The sequence below is a fragment of the Sarcophilus harrisii genome, chromosome X (genome assembly GCF_902635505.1).
Source record: "Sarcophilus harrisii chromosome X, mSarHar1.11, whole genome shotgun sequence".
Taxonomy (NCBI): domain Eukaryota; kingdom Metazoa; phylum Chordata; class Mammalia; order Dasyuromorphia; family Dasyuridae; genus Sarcophilus; species Sarcophilus harrisii.
The window spans coordinates 20234319-20252667 of NC_045432.1; the positions used below are offsets into that span (position 1 = coordinate 20234319).

Genomic DNA, 18349 nt, shown 5'->3' on the forward strand with positions numbered 1-18349 from the left:
GTTTTCAAATTCAAGCCCTGCTCCTACTGTCAGTGAGTTCTTGCACAAACCCTTTCCCTCTTTATACCTCAGTTTCCTCCTCTGTAAATTGTGGGGGTTTGACTGAATGGTCTCTGAGGTTCCTTCCTGCTCTTGATGTAGGATCCTAACTGACTCTTCCCCTGCTGGGCCTCAGTCTCCCCATCTGTAAAATAATGGAGTTAGACTGGGTGGTCTCTGAGGTCCCATCCAGCTGGAGCTTGAGCATCCTATAAGAATTAGGACTGAGAAGGACTAGAAGTTGTGATGAGAATTGTATCATTGATATTTTTTTCCTTTGTTTTTATCCCAGGGGCTCTGGGAATATCATGGGTGAAATACTACTGTCAATATGAGAAGGAGACCAAGACATTGACAATGACTCCCATGGAACAAAAACCAGGAGCTAAACAGGTCTGTCCCTTTCTATTACTCTGCAATCAACATTTCTCTGGAGAAGGATCTTTACGGAAGTGTGGTAGAGCTCTCATTAGCCACCTTAAAATAAGCTGTGCCCTCAATTGCCCTTTGACCTCTTCTTAGCACTCGTATCATAGTTATTGGTGTGTTCATCATATCCAAGGATATGATGATAAATATTTAACAACAGACCCTCCAAAAAAGTATATACAATACACTTTTAGATTTAATCTACATTATGAATACTTTCCCCATTACTTTTTTAAGTCCAGGCGATCAAGAAAACAATCAATGAAGCCCTGATTTGTTGAATTTGCTGATTTCCAAGGTGTAAATATTCACACTGAAAAATTAACAGTTGACTTTTATATTCAGTGTCTTTTCCATATGAGCAGATGCATCCACCAGGTCTCACCTTCTGTATATAGCATGAGTGCAGCAGTCACCCCCCCAGCCCTTTAGGGGGACCCAATTTAGCAGCATGAGCGTGAGTTGGGGAAGCGGGGATGTTACTTATTTCCTACAGTTCCATCATACTCTGTTTTCAGTCTCTTTCTTATGAGGCAAGGTCTCTTTACAAGAAGCAGCTTTGTGTAGAGGATAGAGGGCTGGCCTCGAGGCCAGGAAGACATGTGTTGAAATTGTGCCACGTACTAGCTATGTGATTTTCGACAAGTCACTTAAATTCTCAGTGTTCTAGGCAAGTCCGCAGGGCTATAGATTGCAGAGAGGGTGCCAACCTTCATTGGTTCAGGGAGTTTTTAAATCCCATATCATCCCCATATCAATGTAATCATATATCCAATTCTGGTCCTTTGCCACAGTCGATGGTCTGTCAAAAAATAATTTTTAAAAAATTAATTAACTACTTAATTTTTATCTAAATAGATAAATGAGATCAGTTAAGTAATACTTTTACTTTCCCCAGCTACACATAAAACCACTTTTTTTACATTTGTTTTTTAAAACTTTGAGCTCCAGACTCTCCTTGCCTCCCTTGGTCCTTTGCCAAAGTCAATGGTCTGTCAAAAAATAATTTTTAAACAATTAATTAACTACTTAATTTTTATCTAAATAGATAAATGAGATCAATCAATTAATGCTTTTACTTTCCCCAGTTACATATAAAACAATTCTTTTACATTTGTTTTTTAAAACTTTGAGCTCTAAACTCTCTCCCTGCCTCCCTTGGTCCTTTGCCAAAGTCAATGGTCTGTCAAAAAATAAATTTTAACATTAATTAGTCAATTAAATTTTTAAAAGAAATTTTTATTAACTAATTAATTAATTTTTATCTGAATAGACAAATGAGATCTATTAAGTAATACTTTTACTTTCCCCAGTTACATATAAAACAATTTTTTTACATCTGTTTTTTTAAAACTTTGAGCTCTAGACTCTCTCCCTGCCTCCCTTGGTCCTTTGCCAAAGTCAATGGTCTGTCATAAAATAATTTTTTAAAAAATCAATTAACTAATTAATTTTTATCTGAATAGACAAATGAGATAAATAATACTTTTCCTTCCCCCAGTTTCATGTAAAACCAGTTTTTTACATTTGTTTTTAAAACTTGGAGCTCCAGACTCTCTCCCTTCCTCCCCACCCTTATTCCCCTTTCAGGAGGTACATGTGAAGTTATGCAAAACATTTCCATAAAAGTCATGTTATGAAAGAAAACATAGATCTGCCCCCCCCCAAAAAAAAAACCCTCAAGAAAAATAAAGTGAAAAAAGAGTATACTTCAATCTGTATTGAACACAGGCAGTTCTTTCTCTGGGTATAGCTAGCCTTTTTAGCATAAGTCCTTCAGAGTAGTCTTGGATCACCGTATGAGAATACCAACGTCTTAAACAGCGGGTTTAATCATCCCGCAACATTGCTGTTACTCTGTACACAGAACATTTCTTTTGCTTGAGTTCACAGAGGACTTTGCAGATTTAAAAAGTAATTCTTGAATGCTTCCCTTTTGTAAGAAAGTTTTCCCCATCTCCTTAATGCTAGTGTCTTCTGCTGCTATTTTCTCCAGTTTATTCTGAACATCTCAGTTGAACATAATCATTTCCCTGTGTCTCCCTTCTAGTAAGCACTTCATAAATCCATGCTGACTTTAGTGATAAGTGTTCAGGTTATAAAGTAAAGCAGAAGCAATCTCTGCCTCCAGAAAGCTCACATTCTAACGTGGGGGACTAGTAAACAATTAGGTCTGTGCAAGATAGATCCAGAGCAATTGAAGGAAATGCAAGAGAGGAAGGCATTGCAGGGACCAGGAAAAGCCTCCTACTGAAGGCAGAATTTGAGCCAAGTTTTGAAGGAAACTGGGGCAAGAAACAGGTCTAAGTAAGGTGGGAGAGCATTCTGGGGAGGGAAATAGCCCGTGCCTGCATCCACAGGTGTGTGAGGGAAGATGAGAAAGACCAGTATATTAGATTGACCACTGGATTGGAGCATGTGTCGAGGAGGCTGGAGAGGTAGGAAGGGGCCAGGCTATAAAGGGCTTTCAGTGCTTAACCGAGGATTGTCTGTTTAATCCTGGTGCCAGTGGGGAGCCATTGGAGTTTACTGGGGTGATGGTTACTGGAGATGGTATCAAGCTTGGAATGATGCTTTAGAAAAAGCACTTTCGCAGCTGTGTGGAGGACGGACTCAGAGAAAGACTTCAGGCAGGGAGACTAAATTGAAAGCAAATGCAGGTTTTGGGTGAGAGATCGGGATACAAGCCTGAGCTAGGGTTTTAGCTATGTAAGTAGAGAGAAGAAAGCAATATATAGATGCTATGAAGTTAGAAATGGCAATGGCCATGGATTCAAAATAGTGTATGACAGAAAGTGAATCATGGATGACACTGAGTTTGCGAGCTTGAGCGAACGGAGGTGGCGGTACCCTTGACAATGATTTTGAACAAGAGAATATCTGTGGCTAAAGATAATGAGTTCCATTTTGGGCTTGTTGAGTTTGAAATGTCGTCAGGGCATCCCAGTGCACAATATCCAAAGGGCAGTGGGTGAAATGTGGTACTGTGGCTCAGGAGAGTTACTAGGGCTGGATGTATAAATCTGGGAATCCTCAGAAGAGAGAGGATAACTGGCCTCAGAGGGGCTCAGGAGATCCGCCAAGTGAAGCAGAAGAGCAGAGGGCTCAGGACAGAGCTGTGTTGGACACCTAGAGTTAGTGGGCATTTCATAATTAAAGAACAAATGAAGGGAAATGAGATTGAGTGATCAGACAAGTTATAAAGAGGACTAAAATACAATAACATCATGAGAACTTAGGAGACATTATTCAGGTGGAGAGGGTGATAAACAATTTCTTTTTTTATTAAAGGTTTTTATTTTTCAAAACATTTGCATAGATAATTCTGCAACATTAGCCCTTGTAAAACCTTGTATTCCAGTTTCCCCCCTCTTTCACTCCTCTCTTATAGATCGCAAGTAGTCCAATATATGTTAAACATGGTAGAAATATATGTTAAATCCAATATAGGCATACATATTTATACAATTATCTTGCTGTGCAAGAAAAATCAAATCAAACCAGAAAAGAAATGATGAAGAAAATAAAATGCAAGCAAACAACAACAAAAAGAGGGACAATGCTATGTTGTGAACCACACTGAGTTCCCACAGTCCTCTCTCTTGGGTGTAGATGGTTCTCTTTATCACAAGACCACTGGAGCTGGTCCCAGCCATCTCATTGTTAAAGAGAGTCACGTCCATCAGAATTGATCATTGTATAATATTGCTGGGTGATAAACAATTTCAAAAGAGGTCAAGAAAGGATAAGGGTCAAGAAAAAACAATAATGCACAATAGGATCTTATACTCTCTTCACTTTTTAGTCATTAGTGCAGTTGCAAAGATGGAGTCCACCATAGAATGTCTTAGCAATACACTGTTCCTGTCTCCCATTATCCATAAAGCCCATAAGACACGTGCAAATTTTTTCTTCCAAAATTTTTTGTAGATATGGGAAAGGTAGGTTTATGCATCAGTCTTTATTCATATTCTCTCCTCATTTTGGTTTGTAATAGCAAGATCTAAAACTTTTCAAGAGTCTTTCCATTAGAAGTTTAATATCCTCCTCCCTTTAAGGTACCTTGTGAATCAAGCCATCTAGATTGTGCCAGCTCCAGCACAGACGTCCATTAGGTATATTTATTTGGTCTAGTCCAACTGTTCTTTCCATCTTGTTTTTTTCGGTACCATTTCTGTTTCCTCATGTAGTACATCAGGAACAATCAGGTTCAAATCCAAATAGGATAAAATGGAGAAATGAGATTGGTATAAAATCTTTATAGAGCTTGTTATTTTTTCATCTGTTGTCCTCTTTCCAATTTTATCGGGAAATGCCCAAGGGATGATTTTGCTTGATTTGATCTCTTAACTACACTTTTTCCAAACTTATTTTCCCCTCCAGTTCTTCTTAGTCAGTATTCTGTGGAGTTGTACTACTAATAACCTTCTACCGTCCTCTTCTGTTAGACCTTATGAATGAGTTTAAACTCCATCGTTGTTGCCTTTTGTTACTGTCCCTCCACTTGACAATGAGATCAAAGCATTTTCTAGGGTGTTTTTTTAAAGTCTCCCTCTTGTGGAAATTAATTTACATGAGTAAAACTTTATTGGGAAATAATAGTCTGTAGTGATACCTGTTTTTATATCCATTTTTCATTTTTCCTCATCAATAGGTTGATTAGGTAGTTTAGTTAGGCCTAAATTGTATGCCCTAACTTCATCTTTTTTTTATTCTTTGTCTAGTTGGATATTGATTTCTGCTTTTGCTTTAATGAATCACTGTCAGAATATAGAGAGCTGCTTTAGAAATGATTCTCACATCCATAATTTGTCCTTGCCTATCCTTTAATATAATCAATTTCAATTTTCTTGTTATTATTTTGTATTTATTGTGTCCAGTGCCTCTTAATTCTCTTCTTAAAGAAAATATACATGATACATAGGATGGAAGGAGACAAGCATTTATTAAGTGCTTACTATGTGCCAGGCACTATACTGAGTGCTTTACAAATGCTAGCTCATTTGATCCTCAAGAAATCCTGGGAGGATAGTGCTGTTATTATCTCCATTTTACAGTTGAAGAAACCAAGGCAGACAGGTTAAGTTGCTTGTCTACGGTGAAACAATTAGTAAGTGCTTGAGGCAGGATTCTAACTCGAGTCTTCCTTGCTCCAAAGCCAGTCTTCTATCCTCTGTACCATATGAATAAACATGAAGCTTTTGTATAGTCTTCAAGTTTTGAGCCTCTTTCATTTATTTTTGCTTTTGAACCATATTTTCCAACATATTTTTATGATACTGTATCTATCATCACTGACTATGAAACTATTAAGTAATTTAATTCAATTCTGGAGGGGCTTACTGTGTTTTCCTCTCCACAAATGGTTCAAAAGTTGTAATTATTTTCATAATGGTCTTATGGATGCTTATCCTAAGTGGTGCAATACAAGATGATCAGATGTTTCTTGAAATGATATTTTTTTTTGGGAGGGCGGGGGGGGTTAGTGGCCCTTAGAGACCCCGTGTGCCTCAATTTCCTCCTCTGTAAAATAACTGGAGAGGGAAATGGCAAACCATTCCAATATCTTTGCCTAGAAAACCTCAAATGGGGTCATGAAGAGTCACACATGACGGAACTCAAAAACAACAACAACAACAACAAAATTAAATATATGATAAAACCAATTCCATCTTTGCTAGGTGGTTCTCACTAAGTATTTGTTTTGTAATTCACTCCACTGGGAAAGATCCCTCATAGGAAATGAGCATGTTTAGATTGGAGAAAGGAAGACTCAGCAACTCAGCAGGAAAGAGAAAATGCAGAGAGGCAGATTGAGGTTTGATATCCTGCATGCAAGAGTCATTTAGTTAAAAAAAGATAAAAAAACCCAAATTCCAAGGAGTTAAAATTGTCTCCAAATATTTGCAATCTAAGGGAACTTAGACTAGTAGTTTGGGAGCCTATTCATTTTTACCTTCTCTTTCCCCAAAATATACAGGCTATTCTATAAGGTTTAGTGTCATTTAAAGCTACCAAAACTTACTTCAAATATGGTTATCCTTTTCCTTCCGGGGTGGGGGTGGGAGTTAGGGGCATGGCCCCCGCATCTGGAAAATCTGTGTACAAGTTGTTCCGCCCTTCATACCAGAGAAAAAGTGTGAATTATTATGACATTAAAAGATAAAATATGTTGATATTATATAGTACAATACATCTATTTTATACACTTCTGAGTTTCTTCCACTTCTCTTTGATCCACTGGCCTTCACATTTCATCTATGGCTTCCTCAAAATTCTCCCCAAATTCCCACTTGATTTCTTACATTAACCCAAGCTCTATTGACACTGTAATGGGGAAAGTTGTGATGTGGAAAGGAGGACTGTCCTTGAAATACTTAACTAGCTTTAAATGCTTAAATACTCAGGCTTTAATAGTTGAACACGACACTAAGACTTATGGGACATTCTGCTTGGGTTTAACAGGCCAGTCCTTATTTCTCTCTGAGACTGATAATGAGCAGCTCATTTTGGCTGTGATCTAGGGATGGAATTTAGGCATTAGTTATACTTGCCAGATTGAAAAACGAAAGTTTCCCATTCTCGGGCAGCAAGCGGAGTAAGAGGCGCTCAAATATGGTACCATGACGTAAACTATGGCCACGTAAATGTGTCTTCAGGGTGGGATGGTGTGAGTGAATTCTGAGATCCTTCCTGACTCTCTGTGGAATTGTCCATGGAACAAATTTTGTAATACATTGGGTTCTGGTTGTGTTGAGTGAACAAACTCAGGGGTAATAAGTCCAAGCCTCCTTCCTTCCCCTGCCCTATTTTTTTTTTAACAAATGAGGAAACTGAGATGCAGAGAAGGCATGTAACTAGCTCAGAGTCACACATAGAATCCTAAATTTAGAACTGGGAGGAGAGAATAGGTTTTTATTAAGTGACTACTATGTACCTGGTACTGTGCTAGGCACTTTACAAATATTGGTTCATTTGAAGCCATCTAGTCTAACACTCCATTTTACAGATGAGGGAACTGAGCCCCAGGGATGTGAAGTTCTCTGTCTAGGACCACACGAATAGTAAATGTTACATCCCAGTCATCTGCTGATCCAAATTCCCTGTACCATGTTGCCCTTCCTGTGGATTTACCTGGTTTTATGCAAACCCAGTTCATGAAAGCCTAGTTTTACAAAAGAGAATCAATCACTCACCAAGCATTTGTTAGGCGCCTACTGTGAACTCAACATTTGTGCTAGTTAATTGGAGTAGAGAGACAAAAGCTAGTGGATGTGCAGGAGGAGAAAAGTAATGCTTTTATCAAAAGATACCCTGTAAGGGATGGGCTTTGACATAATAGTTATGTGTGAGAAAACTGTGAGAATAGCATTTTTGCAAACTCCAAAGCATTACAGAAACTGTAAGGAAATGGAGGAATAATTCAAATGTAGTTTATTTTATAGAAATTCATTTTACAGACAACTTTTTCCAGGAACACAGCTCCAATCCAAAACAAGGCGTCTCCTCGTTAGTGATAAAAACTTAAAAGTCTGAAGGACCGGAATTCAAATCTCACCTCAGACAGTCGCTCGTTGAGTGACCCTAACAAGGATGTGTCTGTCTGTCTGTCTGTCTCTCTCTCTCTCTCTCTCTCTCTCTCTCTCTCTCTCTTTCTCTCTCTCTCTCTCTCTCCTTCTCTGCCTAGGCAGGACCTTTAAAAGGTTAATCTCTTCCCCTTCTCCAAAGTCTAGATGACATTTAGGTCAGAGTAAGAATACGATGGCCCCCTTGCCAATAAAATATTGACTTTCTTTGGATTAGGAAAACAGAAGGATCTTTTCTGGTCCTACCCATGGGAGGTTGGGCCCTTCTTGGAGCCCTCATGGTCACATGGCCTGTTTCCTTGGGGAAATATTGATATGTGTCTCTCTTTTCCTTTGAATTTTTCCTTCTCTCAGGACCCAAAGAAGCCTGGGGCCTAAAGACTTTTATTTTGTGGAATTGCTTACTAAAAATCCTGCCAGACATGGTCCCCCGAGGAAGCTTTTGAAGTTGGAGGGATGTATGGGTCAGAGAATAGCCCGGGGCAAGGGAAGAGAGTGTGAGGGATAGAAGATGGAGTGTGGAGGGCTCCAGGGAGATTTGAGCAGGTCAAGTCCTTCTTAGGCCTTCATTCCCAGAGTATGCTCTGATGCTGCTTATCTGTGTGCAAATTGGAGCCAATGGTTCTAGAAGGACGAGAATTGAGAAACCTCTATTTGGTATTGAACCTGGTATTTGTTACTCAGGCTAGAATGAAGGTTTTGGAGATTTGTAGAGGAAAGAAATACATCTGGCAAAGTCACTGTGGTATATGAGCCCCGTATACCAGAGCCACTGTGCCTTACACAGGGTCTGGCATCAGTATGGTGGCCCTAAAGTCACGAGTAGATAAGGGGAAGCGCTTCCTTGCCAGGGCCTGATTTGAGGCGCCCTGATTTGTCATTGACTATCAGAAGTGAGAAGAGGTCAGAGGCTGCAACAAGGCTCGGCTTCATATCCAGACCCCAAGGCTTGTCTGTTCCCTCTGCCCCAAGTCCCAGGATTGCTCAGAATGCCCTCCGAGCCTCTGCTTTCTTCACCTATCGAATCAAGCAGAAAATGGGCATTCCACTCTTTGCTCAAAGGTGAGGAAACAGCTATGGGAAATATCCTTCCCACATTGTGACTTTCTCCATCACAGTTTCCATATATCTTGGGTCAACATAAGAAATTTGGGGGAGTTTTGCGGAAGCTTCTGACAACGCAGATCCTATGACCAAATACTTAAACCAAATTTTACGATAAGATAAACACCACGTAAAAAAAAAGGCTTCTTCTGGAGGATGAAGGGAGGGTCAAAAATTTTATGTGGCTTTTCCAGCTCTCAGGGGTATTGTGCATTTCATCCTCATGATGTGGAAGGAATTAATTGTATACTTTTCCTATAACTCCTGGTTCAGATCGGCCCTGTGTCTGTGGGGGGATACTAATAGATTTACGAGAACGGCAGGATCATAACTATTTGATGATGTCTTACCATTATGCTTGGTTTCCTTGGTACTAAATTAGATTTGTTTGTCTCTGTATTATTTGCTCAGAGTAGATGCTGTTTAAGCTGACCAAGAATGTTTTTTTATGTTTGCTCCAGTAGAGGGCCAACTCCGTTAAGCTAAAAGAACATAATTCAGGCTTACTGAATTAATAGCAAATTCAGAAGAGAAGGTAAAAGTTTCCCAATGGGTAGGGACTCAGAGAACACAGTTTCCATTGAGTAGATCCACAGACCTCCAAATTCCTTGACATCCTCTAGAGCGGGGATGCTAAATATGGCAGCCTGTGGGCTGAATGTGACGCCCCCGTGGCATATAAACCAGATGAAAATGCACTTAGGAAATAGTGAACAAAATACAAATATATTAAAACATGTGTAATATTATATTTTAAAAAGTCAATCTGCTCCCTGTAGGGATTCTTAAGGTGGATCCTTATCTACCACCATGGATTTGTGATACTTGTTTGATAGTAACTAGGCCTTGGTGTGTATACACACATACACACACATACACACATACACAGACCCCAATATAATATAAGAACATAGATTAAATGAGGCAGATGAGATAAATATTATTTTAATATAATTTGAAATTATATTTATTAGTAGTTGAGGAAACCTCTATCTCACTGAAGATTTTTTGTGGTGAGAACAGAAGAAAGCCTCATTTGAACCCTTTATGATTATATCTGTTAGAAGGTCTAGTTCTCAGTTCACTGGGGAAGGAGCCGAACTGTGGCAGCTGGGTTTGCTCTCTCTTGCCCTCCCCCATTGGTCCCCTACAGCTGGGAAGGGGAGGTCTCCCTGTCTCTCAGTGTATTCAGGACACTGCTGATATTTATCTGTTTCCAGAGTTGTTTTTTTTTGAGTGCTTTTCTCCATAACTAAATTCAGGCTCCCCCCCCCACCAGTTTCCCCATGGCCTTATTGACTCATGACTGAACATCTGTCCATGGGGATTCCTGGCCTTCTTTTCCGAATTCTGTTGAGGGAGGTGGGGCCTATGGCCCAATACACTTCTAAAAGCATTTTTGCGTTGGATGGAATGGAATCCCGGGGGTCAGCCCTTCGCTCCTGGCCTCCACAGCTGTGAGCTGGCCTAAACTCTGTTCCTTCCTGTCTTTTTCTGAAGATCTTTTCCCCTATAGGTACCATGATGACATTGTCCAGGGTGACATCAGTGACTGAGAGTGAACAGGAGAGAAGAGGAGGAGGAGGAGGAGGAGGTGGAGGAGGAAAAAGAGGGGGAGGAGGGAAAGGAGGAAAAGTTGGACCAAGAGAAGGAGAACAAAAAAGGAAAGGAAGGTTAGAGAAGGGCACTAAGAGTGGGAGAAGATGAGGACGTGGAGGAATCAGAGAAGAGGAGGAAAAAGAAGTGGAAATGGAAAAGGAGGAGGTGGAGGCAAATAGATAGATAATGGATCCAGATCCTGTCCCAGGACAGGCAGAAAATTTCCACAGATCATTGGCCAGGCCCAGCCCAGGATCCAGATTGTGGCCACTAATGCCACCTGGTGGTGAAATCATCACTCAGAAAAATCTCCTCTGGCCATCTGCTAATGATAGAAACACCATCCAATAAAAGACCCCTGGAAGTCTCCATTTTGGGGCAGCCAGAGAACTCTCCCCATCCCATGTTGTGGGTCAGAAAATTTACTTAATGGTGCAGGCTTTCAGTCTTGTGCATTTCTTCTCCACACAAACCTTTTCATCACCATGGATCTTAAAGTTCTTTGCCTCTGGTACACTCCATTTAAACCTTTCTCTGCATGCTGGAGACCCAGAAAAGAAACCAGACTACTTTCATATCCTCTTCGAGGAAGACCAGCTTCGTGTCTTGCTCTTCTTCCTCTTTTTGGTGAGCGGCTGGTTGCAAAAATAATGGAGGGAACAGCTGGCGGCGAGGAATTGCCCGTGCTGACAGAAAAGGGGAACCGGTATTCCCGTTCTACTGGAGGCCGCAGGACCTGGCAAGCATCTCTCTGGGATGCACCGGGGTGCACGATGGCAATGAGTCATCTATTTTATTTTAAGTTTTTTTTAATTTAATAATCAGCAAAAAATTATCAAACAAGAAAATGAAGTCCTGCTTAAGACTATGAACTTCAGAGGACTAATGCTTGTTTCATAGGAGCTATCTATAAACTCTAAAAATATTCATAATAAATGCTTTTTACTTGCTTCTCTGTCCCCTTCTGATCTCTCTTGTCTTTATCTTCTTGTTGAATTTTGTTATTGATCTATGTGCATCTTTCTAACATGCTCTGTGTGTATGTGTGTTATTGTGTAATGAGGTAGCAGAGTGATGGGCTTAGAGTCAGGAAGGCCTAGGTTCAAGTGTCTCCTCTGTATGTCCTTAGGCAAGTCACTTAACTTATCCTCTCAGTGTTATAGGCACTAGGATCTATTTACTAAATTATGGGTGATGTTTGATCTGCGTTTTTGCCCCAGGAATTGTCTGCTTCTCACCTTTAGTTGTTGCTTGGCTGCTGATTTCTTCCACCAAGAAACTCATCCCGGGATGAATTCATTATCCTTGATTGTGGGGCCGACCATGGAGGTGCTCACCTGGAGTGCAGCTTCTGGGAGAGAAAGCCAACTTGGAGATGGTGATTGGTTCGATCTAAATTGTGGTGTTCTTGTTCTTTAAAATATAATGGTTCTCTCTGGGAGCAGGTTTCTTGGGGAGGTTTTCTGGAGGCAGCCTTAGTTTCAGTTACAAGTAAATAATCATCCAAATGCAGCCAGGTGCTGAAAGTTCAGATCTTTTATTGTGTCCTTCAATATAGCCCGGTTAGCTTTCTTAGAGGCCCCTCTCTCTCTGCTTGGTTCCAAGAGCTCTTGCAGATTGTCCCTTGCTTCTGCCTCTGCTTTCTTCAGCCTCCAGCCAGCACCTCCCTGCCTGGGGCTGGGCAGATTTCTGGAGAGCCTTTCAGACCAGCATTGGTCTCAGTTGGGGAAGTGCAGGAGGCCAGCCACCACAGCTGTGGGAGATGAAGTGAATCTGATTGCGCCTCCGAGAGTGGGCTTCTCCTGAACTGACTTGATGCTCCCTTCTTCAATCTAATTCAGCCCAACTCCCCGAGAGAGCCTCTGTCTGCTTCTTATATATGATCTCTTCTGAGAGAGTGGGATTATGGGTTTCTCCCAGAGTGCTCTCTGGCCCTGAGAGCTTCAAGGGAGGTGTGAAATCAGATATCTCATACTAAATCCTGAAATCTCCCAAATGTGTGAACTCCAATGAGTACTTAAATACTTCTTGCTTATATGAGCTCTCTAAAGGTGTGAACACAAGCATTATTTCTATCAGTTGTACTTAGTACCTTGTTTCTTCTGGCCCATAGCATCTCCTCATAGGATCAGATTAATCATACTGAACCAGGCTAAATTGGATAATTATTGTCTCTATCAACTCTAATGACTTAACACTGTAAAGATTCCAAACTAAATCATAACCTCTTGGGCCAAAGCTCCAGTTACCTCTCTCCTCGTTGTATACTTGCTTGGGTTCCAGTGACTTCTCCTTCACTGGTGTTTTTCAGGTAGACAGACACCCAGTGACCCCTTCTCAGACATGGGTTTAGGTATGGGTCAGACTAGGGGGTCCCTTCCAGCTGTTCAATCTGTGATGATGTACCTTTTTGGACTCTCCTTAGATAATTTGGAGTCTTAGCGTCCCTGATGCCTTCCTTCCAGGACCCTGCTACTCTTCTCTATGCTCCCTTTATGTGATCTGCCCTTGACCCTATCTTCTGAACCTTAAAAAATCTGTTGGTAAAGGAATTCCCTGTTTTTCCAAGTTGTTCTCCTTCCCGTTGTCATACATGGCTCCATTAGATTTTTATACTGCTTTTTGCTCAGGGACTCAGCACTCATCAAACATTTGTGAACCACTGAGAGCTTTCCTTTCTCTGCGATTTATTATCTTAGAGTTGCCCTAGTCATTGAAAGGTGAAAGCATGTTGACCAGGGGTCACATTGTTGGTATTTTGCCGAGATGAGACTTGAACTCAGAACTGAATCCGAGGCTAGCTCTTTATCCACTAGGCCATTTTACTTCATTAGACTCACAATCCTATAAATTTCAGGTTTTCTCTTCTAAAAAGCATGCTTCCCTATAGATTTTCAAACAGTGGTTCTAATAGTGGTGAGAATGGAACCTAGTTTTCCAGTTGGTCCAAGACTCCTCAGTTCATCACTGGGTCATTTGCTGCCATACTTGTAGATTTAAAATTGCATTGTGGGCCCTTTGCCCAGGCTTCCTTCCTTCCCCTCTCTTTTCCACACTTTTCTTTGTACCATTTCATCACTTCTTTGAAGGAGACATGCCTCCAGATGAAGGCCCAAAGCTCTAGTTGTGGTCTTTGGGGCAATAGAGCAGGGTTTTTAAAACTTTTTTCCCTTTCTTTCACCAAAGAAATTTTTATGCTACCCCAGATATCTAGATATATAAAATAGGTTAAAAAAATGAACATTTACTGATAATTGTAATTTTGCAACTCCCACATTCAGTTATATGACCCTATGTGGGGTTGTGACCCACAGTTTAAGAAATTGTACTATAAAAAGTGCTACAGAGAATAGCAAGAGAAGAAGAGTTTGAGCTGAATAAGGAGGAATAGGACGTTGTGAATGTGATTTGGAGATAGAGGAGGAGAAATGTGGAGGAGTCTGGGAAATTTTAGAAAACATGAGTTAAATATCTCCATCCAGATTATACTTCTGACTTCTGGGGGGAAAGGTCATGGGAGAAAGAAGCAGGAAAGGAGGGATGGACTCAGGGAGATGACCAAGAAGGAAAAGGAAATGAACAGAGTGGCTTGTGAGGAATGTCACAGGTTAAATTTGGGAAACAGAGCTTGAGGAAAGACTCAAGAAAACCTGAAGCTAAAGGGTTCCATCTACAGAGAGCAAAGGATAGAAGTGACAAAGACTCAGGAAAAGGATAAGCTAAAGAAAGATTAAGTAAAGCAAATGGCAAATAAAATAGCTTAGTCGAGTCACTGGTTAGAACCAAATGTCAAAGCAAATGAGAAGCTAGTCAAAAAAAGTCAGAAAGGCTGGTGAAGACACTAAATCCCACTAAGAGGGAAAGGAGATAAAGCTGAGTGTGGTTCTGTAGGCCTTAAAACCTAAGGATTTCTCAATGTGGAAAGCAGGGAAAATTCATCCATGATAAATGTGTGCTATTTATCTCTTGGCCACAGTCAAAAAAGGGCTATTTCTGTTCAAGGAGAGGTTGTCCTCCCTCCTTGAGGAGAAGGTGAAGGGTCTAAAGACTGGACTCTCCATGTTCTACATTATCAGGGACAATGAGGTGTTACTTTTCTTTAAAATGGGAGAAAGGCTTCAATGTGTGGGGAAAAAACAAGGGGAAAGTATCTGAAGTGAAGAAACTTGAACTCAATGGATCCATGCCAGAAGGATGGTCAGAAAGATGACCACAGGAATGCTTTAAAAAAAGATCTTGAGAAACAAGTGCCTGTTCAAGAAACATAAAAACCTGTCCACAGATACCATCAGGTGAGCCATCATCCAGCAAGGATCTGAGCAAGAAAAGTGGAATGGTAGGAGATGGTTTCTTGCTCGAGGGTACTGTTTTTTTGGTTCTAATGAGAACAAGATAAAAATCCATCGTCTTCCCTGGGCATGTTTCCAAGGCAGAAGAGTGAAACTCCCAAGACTTGTCACAATGATGGCTTCTACCCACTTATTGGTAATTCACACAGATATAAACAATACTGGCAGAAGGAAGCTTGTAGAAGCAGTGCCAAAGATTACATCCCCTGCCCGGAACCAAAGGGACATGTGGTGTTTTCAGCACTAGTGTAGCCTGAAAGCAAAAGATGCAGAAAATTGATTTGGGAAGCAAACACCTGGTATCAGAGCATGGGATCTAGATTTCTGGATCATCACTTAAAATGGAGGAACGATAGCCTTCTTATCAGGATTGGCCTAGGGCTGATAAAAGAACCAAAGCTAGTAAGAATGTCTGTGCCTTATGTCTTTTCTTGCTCAATAGTATTTTATTTTTTCCAATTATATATAGAAATATATAGCTTTCAATATTCATTTTTGTAAGATTTTGAGCTCCAAATTTTTTTCCCTCCCTTCCTTATCTCTCCCCTCTCCAAGACAGCAAGCATTCTGATATAGATTATTCATGTGCACATATTTTAAAGGTATTTCCATATTAATCATGTTGTGAAAGAAAAATCAGAAGAAAGGGGAAAAACCACAAGAAAGAAAATGCAAGCAAACAAATAAAAAAGCTGAAAATTTGTGCTTTAATCTATATTCAATCTCCACGTTCTCTCTGTGAATGTGGATGGCATTTTCCATCCCAAGTCTATTAGAATTGTCTTGGCTCATGGAATTGTCATGTCATGTCATGGCTCATGTCTTGGCTTCAGCTATTGCTGAAAAGAACTAAGTCTGTCATAGTTGATTATCACATAATCTTGCTCTCACTGTGTATGGTGTTCTCCTAGTTTTGCTCACCTCACTCAGTATCAGTTCATGCGAATGAGTCTTCCCAGGCTTTTCTGAAATCTGCCTGCTCTTCATTTCTTATAGAACAATAATATTCCATTACATTCATATACCAGAGCTTATTGAGCCCTTCCCAACATGGGCATCCACTCAGTTTCCAGTTCTTTGCCACCATAAAAAGGCTACAAATATTTTTGCACATGTGGGTCCTTTTTCTTCTTTTATGATCTCTTTGGGACACAAGCCCAGTAGAGACACTGCTAGATGAAAGGGTATCGTGCCTTATGTCTTGCAAATGCCATGGAAAGGGCGTTGAGCTAAAAAGAATGGGGAAGGAAGAAAACTGCTTGTAGTATATAGTATACCCACCAAATTAGATTCCATTAGGAGTAGGTACAGTGAAGGAAGCAGAATTATTCAGAGAACAAACCAGTTCACAGAAAATAAAATTCAAGAAAGGAATCCATTGGTAAACTCATGATTTCAAATTTGTTGTTATTCAGTCATGTCTGACTCTGTGACCCCACAGACTGCAGCACTCCTAGCCCAACTATCCTCCACTATCTCTTGAACTCTGTTAGCTCATATTCGTTGTGTCCATGACACTTTCTGTCCATCTCCTCCTCTGCCATCTCCCTTTCCTTTTGCCTTCAATCTTTCCCAACATCAGGGTCTTTTCCAGTGAGTCCTGTCTTCTCATTATGTGGCCAGAGTATTTAAGCTTCACCTTCAGTATCAACCTTCTGGTAAATGGCCTAGTTTAATTTCTTTATGTATTGACTAATTTGACCTCCTTGCTGTCCAAGGGAATCTCAAAAGTCTTCTTTAGTACTACAGTTAAAAATGTCACTTCTGTGGCTCTCGGCTTTCCAGATTTGCCATAACTTTTCTTCCAAGGAGAAACACCTTGTGCAGTGATCTCTGAGCACAAAAATATAAAATATGACACTACTTTCATTTCTTCTCCCTCTATTTGCCAGGAAGTGATGGGCCCAGCTACAGTGATCTTACTTTTTTGATGTTAAAGTTCAACACAGCTTTTACACTCTTGTCTTTCACCCTCATCAAAAAGCTTCTTAATTCCTTTTTACCATCTGTCATGAGATTGGTATCATCTGCATTTCTGAGATTGTTGATATTTCTCCTGGAAAACCTTGATTCCAGCTTTTGAATCATCCAGCATAGCATATGATTTCACTTTATGTAAGTTAAATAAATGAAATGAAAAGTCTACAACCTCTCCTTTTCAAATCTTAAACCAATCAGTTGTTCTGTGTTTGGTTTTGACTGTTGCTTCTGGGCCCACATATAGGTTCTCCAGAAAAAAAATTAGATGATCTGGTACAGCCATCTCTTGGATGACTTGGACGTCTTGGTGTGATCCACACAGTCAAAGGCTTCAGTGTCGTCAGTGAAACAGAAAAACAGAAGTAGATGTTTTTTTTTTTTCTGGAACCCCCTTGTTTTCTCGATAATCCAGCAAATGTTGGCAATTTGGTCTCTAGTTCTTCTGCCCCTTTGAAAACCATCCTGCCCTTCTAGTAATTCTTGGTTCACATAGTGTTGAAGTCCAGTTTACAGAATCTTAAGCATAATGTTGCTGGGATGTGAAATGAGCATTTTTTTTGGTAATTTGAATATCCCTTCTTTAGGATTGGGATATAACCCAAACTTTTCCAATCCAGTGGCCACTGTTGAATTTTCCAAATTTGCTGACATATTGGGTGTGAGCCTTGAACAATGTCATCTTTTAGGATTTTAAGTAGCTCAGCAGAAATCCTGTCACCTCCCCTAGCCTTATTGTTTGTAATGCTTCCATCCTTGAAGACCCATTGATTTTATTCGCCAGGATATCTGACTCTAGATCAGTAACCACACTATCATGGTTATTGATGATGTTAAGATCTTTCTAGCATATTCTTGCCATCTCTTCTTAATCTCTTCTGCTTCTGTTAAATGCCTTCCCATATGTTTTTTGGCTTTTATCGTGCCCATTTTTACATGAAACTTTCTCTACTTTTCTTGAAGAGGTCCCTTATCTTTCCCTTTCAGTTGTTTCCTTTTATTTTTTTGCCTTGCTCATTTAAAAAAAAAACCCTCGTCTCTCCTTGCTAGTATCTATGCCCAAATGCCCTGACTTTGGGTAACAAGAGGAAGTAGAGGCCTTAAATCAAGAAGGCAAAGTTGATTTCATAGATATCATTGAGAATTGGTGAAAGAAAATCTGTTCCTAGAATATGGCTCTTGATGAATATCATTTTCTCTTCCCCTCAAAGAAAGAAGGCAGGTGAAAGGGGTTGGATGAGCTATATTAAAAGGTCTACTCATGTG

General features: G+C 40.2%; 1 protein-coding gene across 2 annotated transcripts in view; it reads left to right on the plus strand.

Moving 5' to 3' along the window:
* Positions 1 to 18349, plus strand: part of OPHN1 (oligophrenin 1) — a 275094-nt gene that overhangs the window by 171041 nt on the left and 85704 nt on the right. For both annotated transcript variants that reach the window (XM_031944591.1, XM_031944590.1), the window contains exon 10: positions 332 to 432. In XM_031944591.1, coding sequence (XP_031800451.1) covers positions 332 to 432 — 101 coding nt within the window. The remainder of the gene's footprint in view (positions 1 to 331; positions 433 to 18349) is intronic.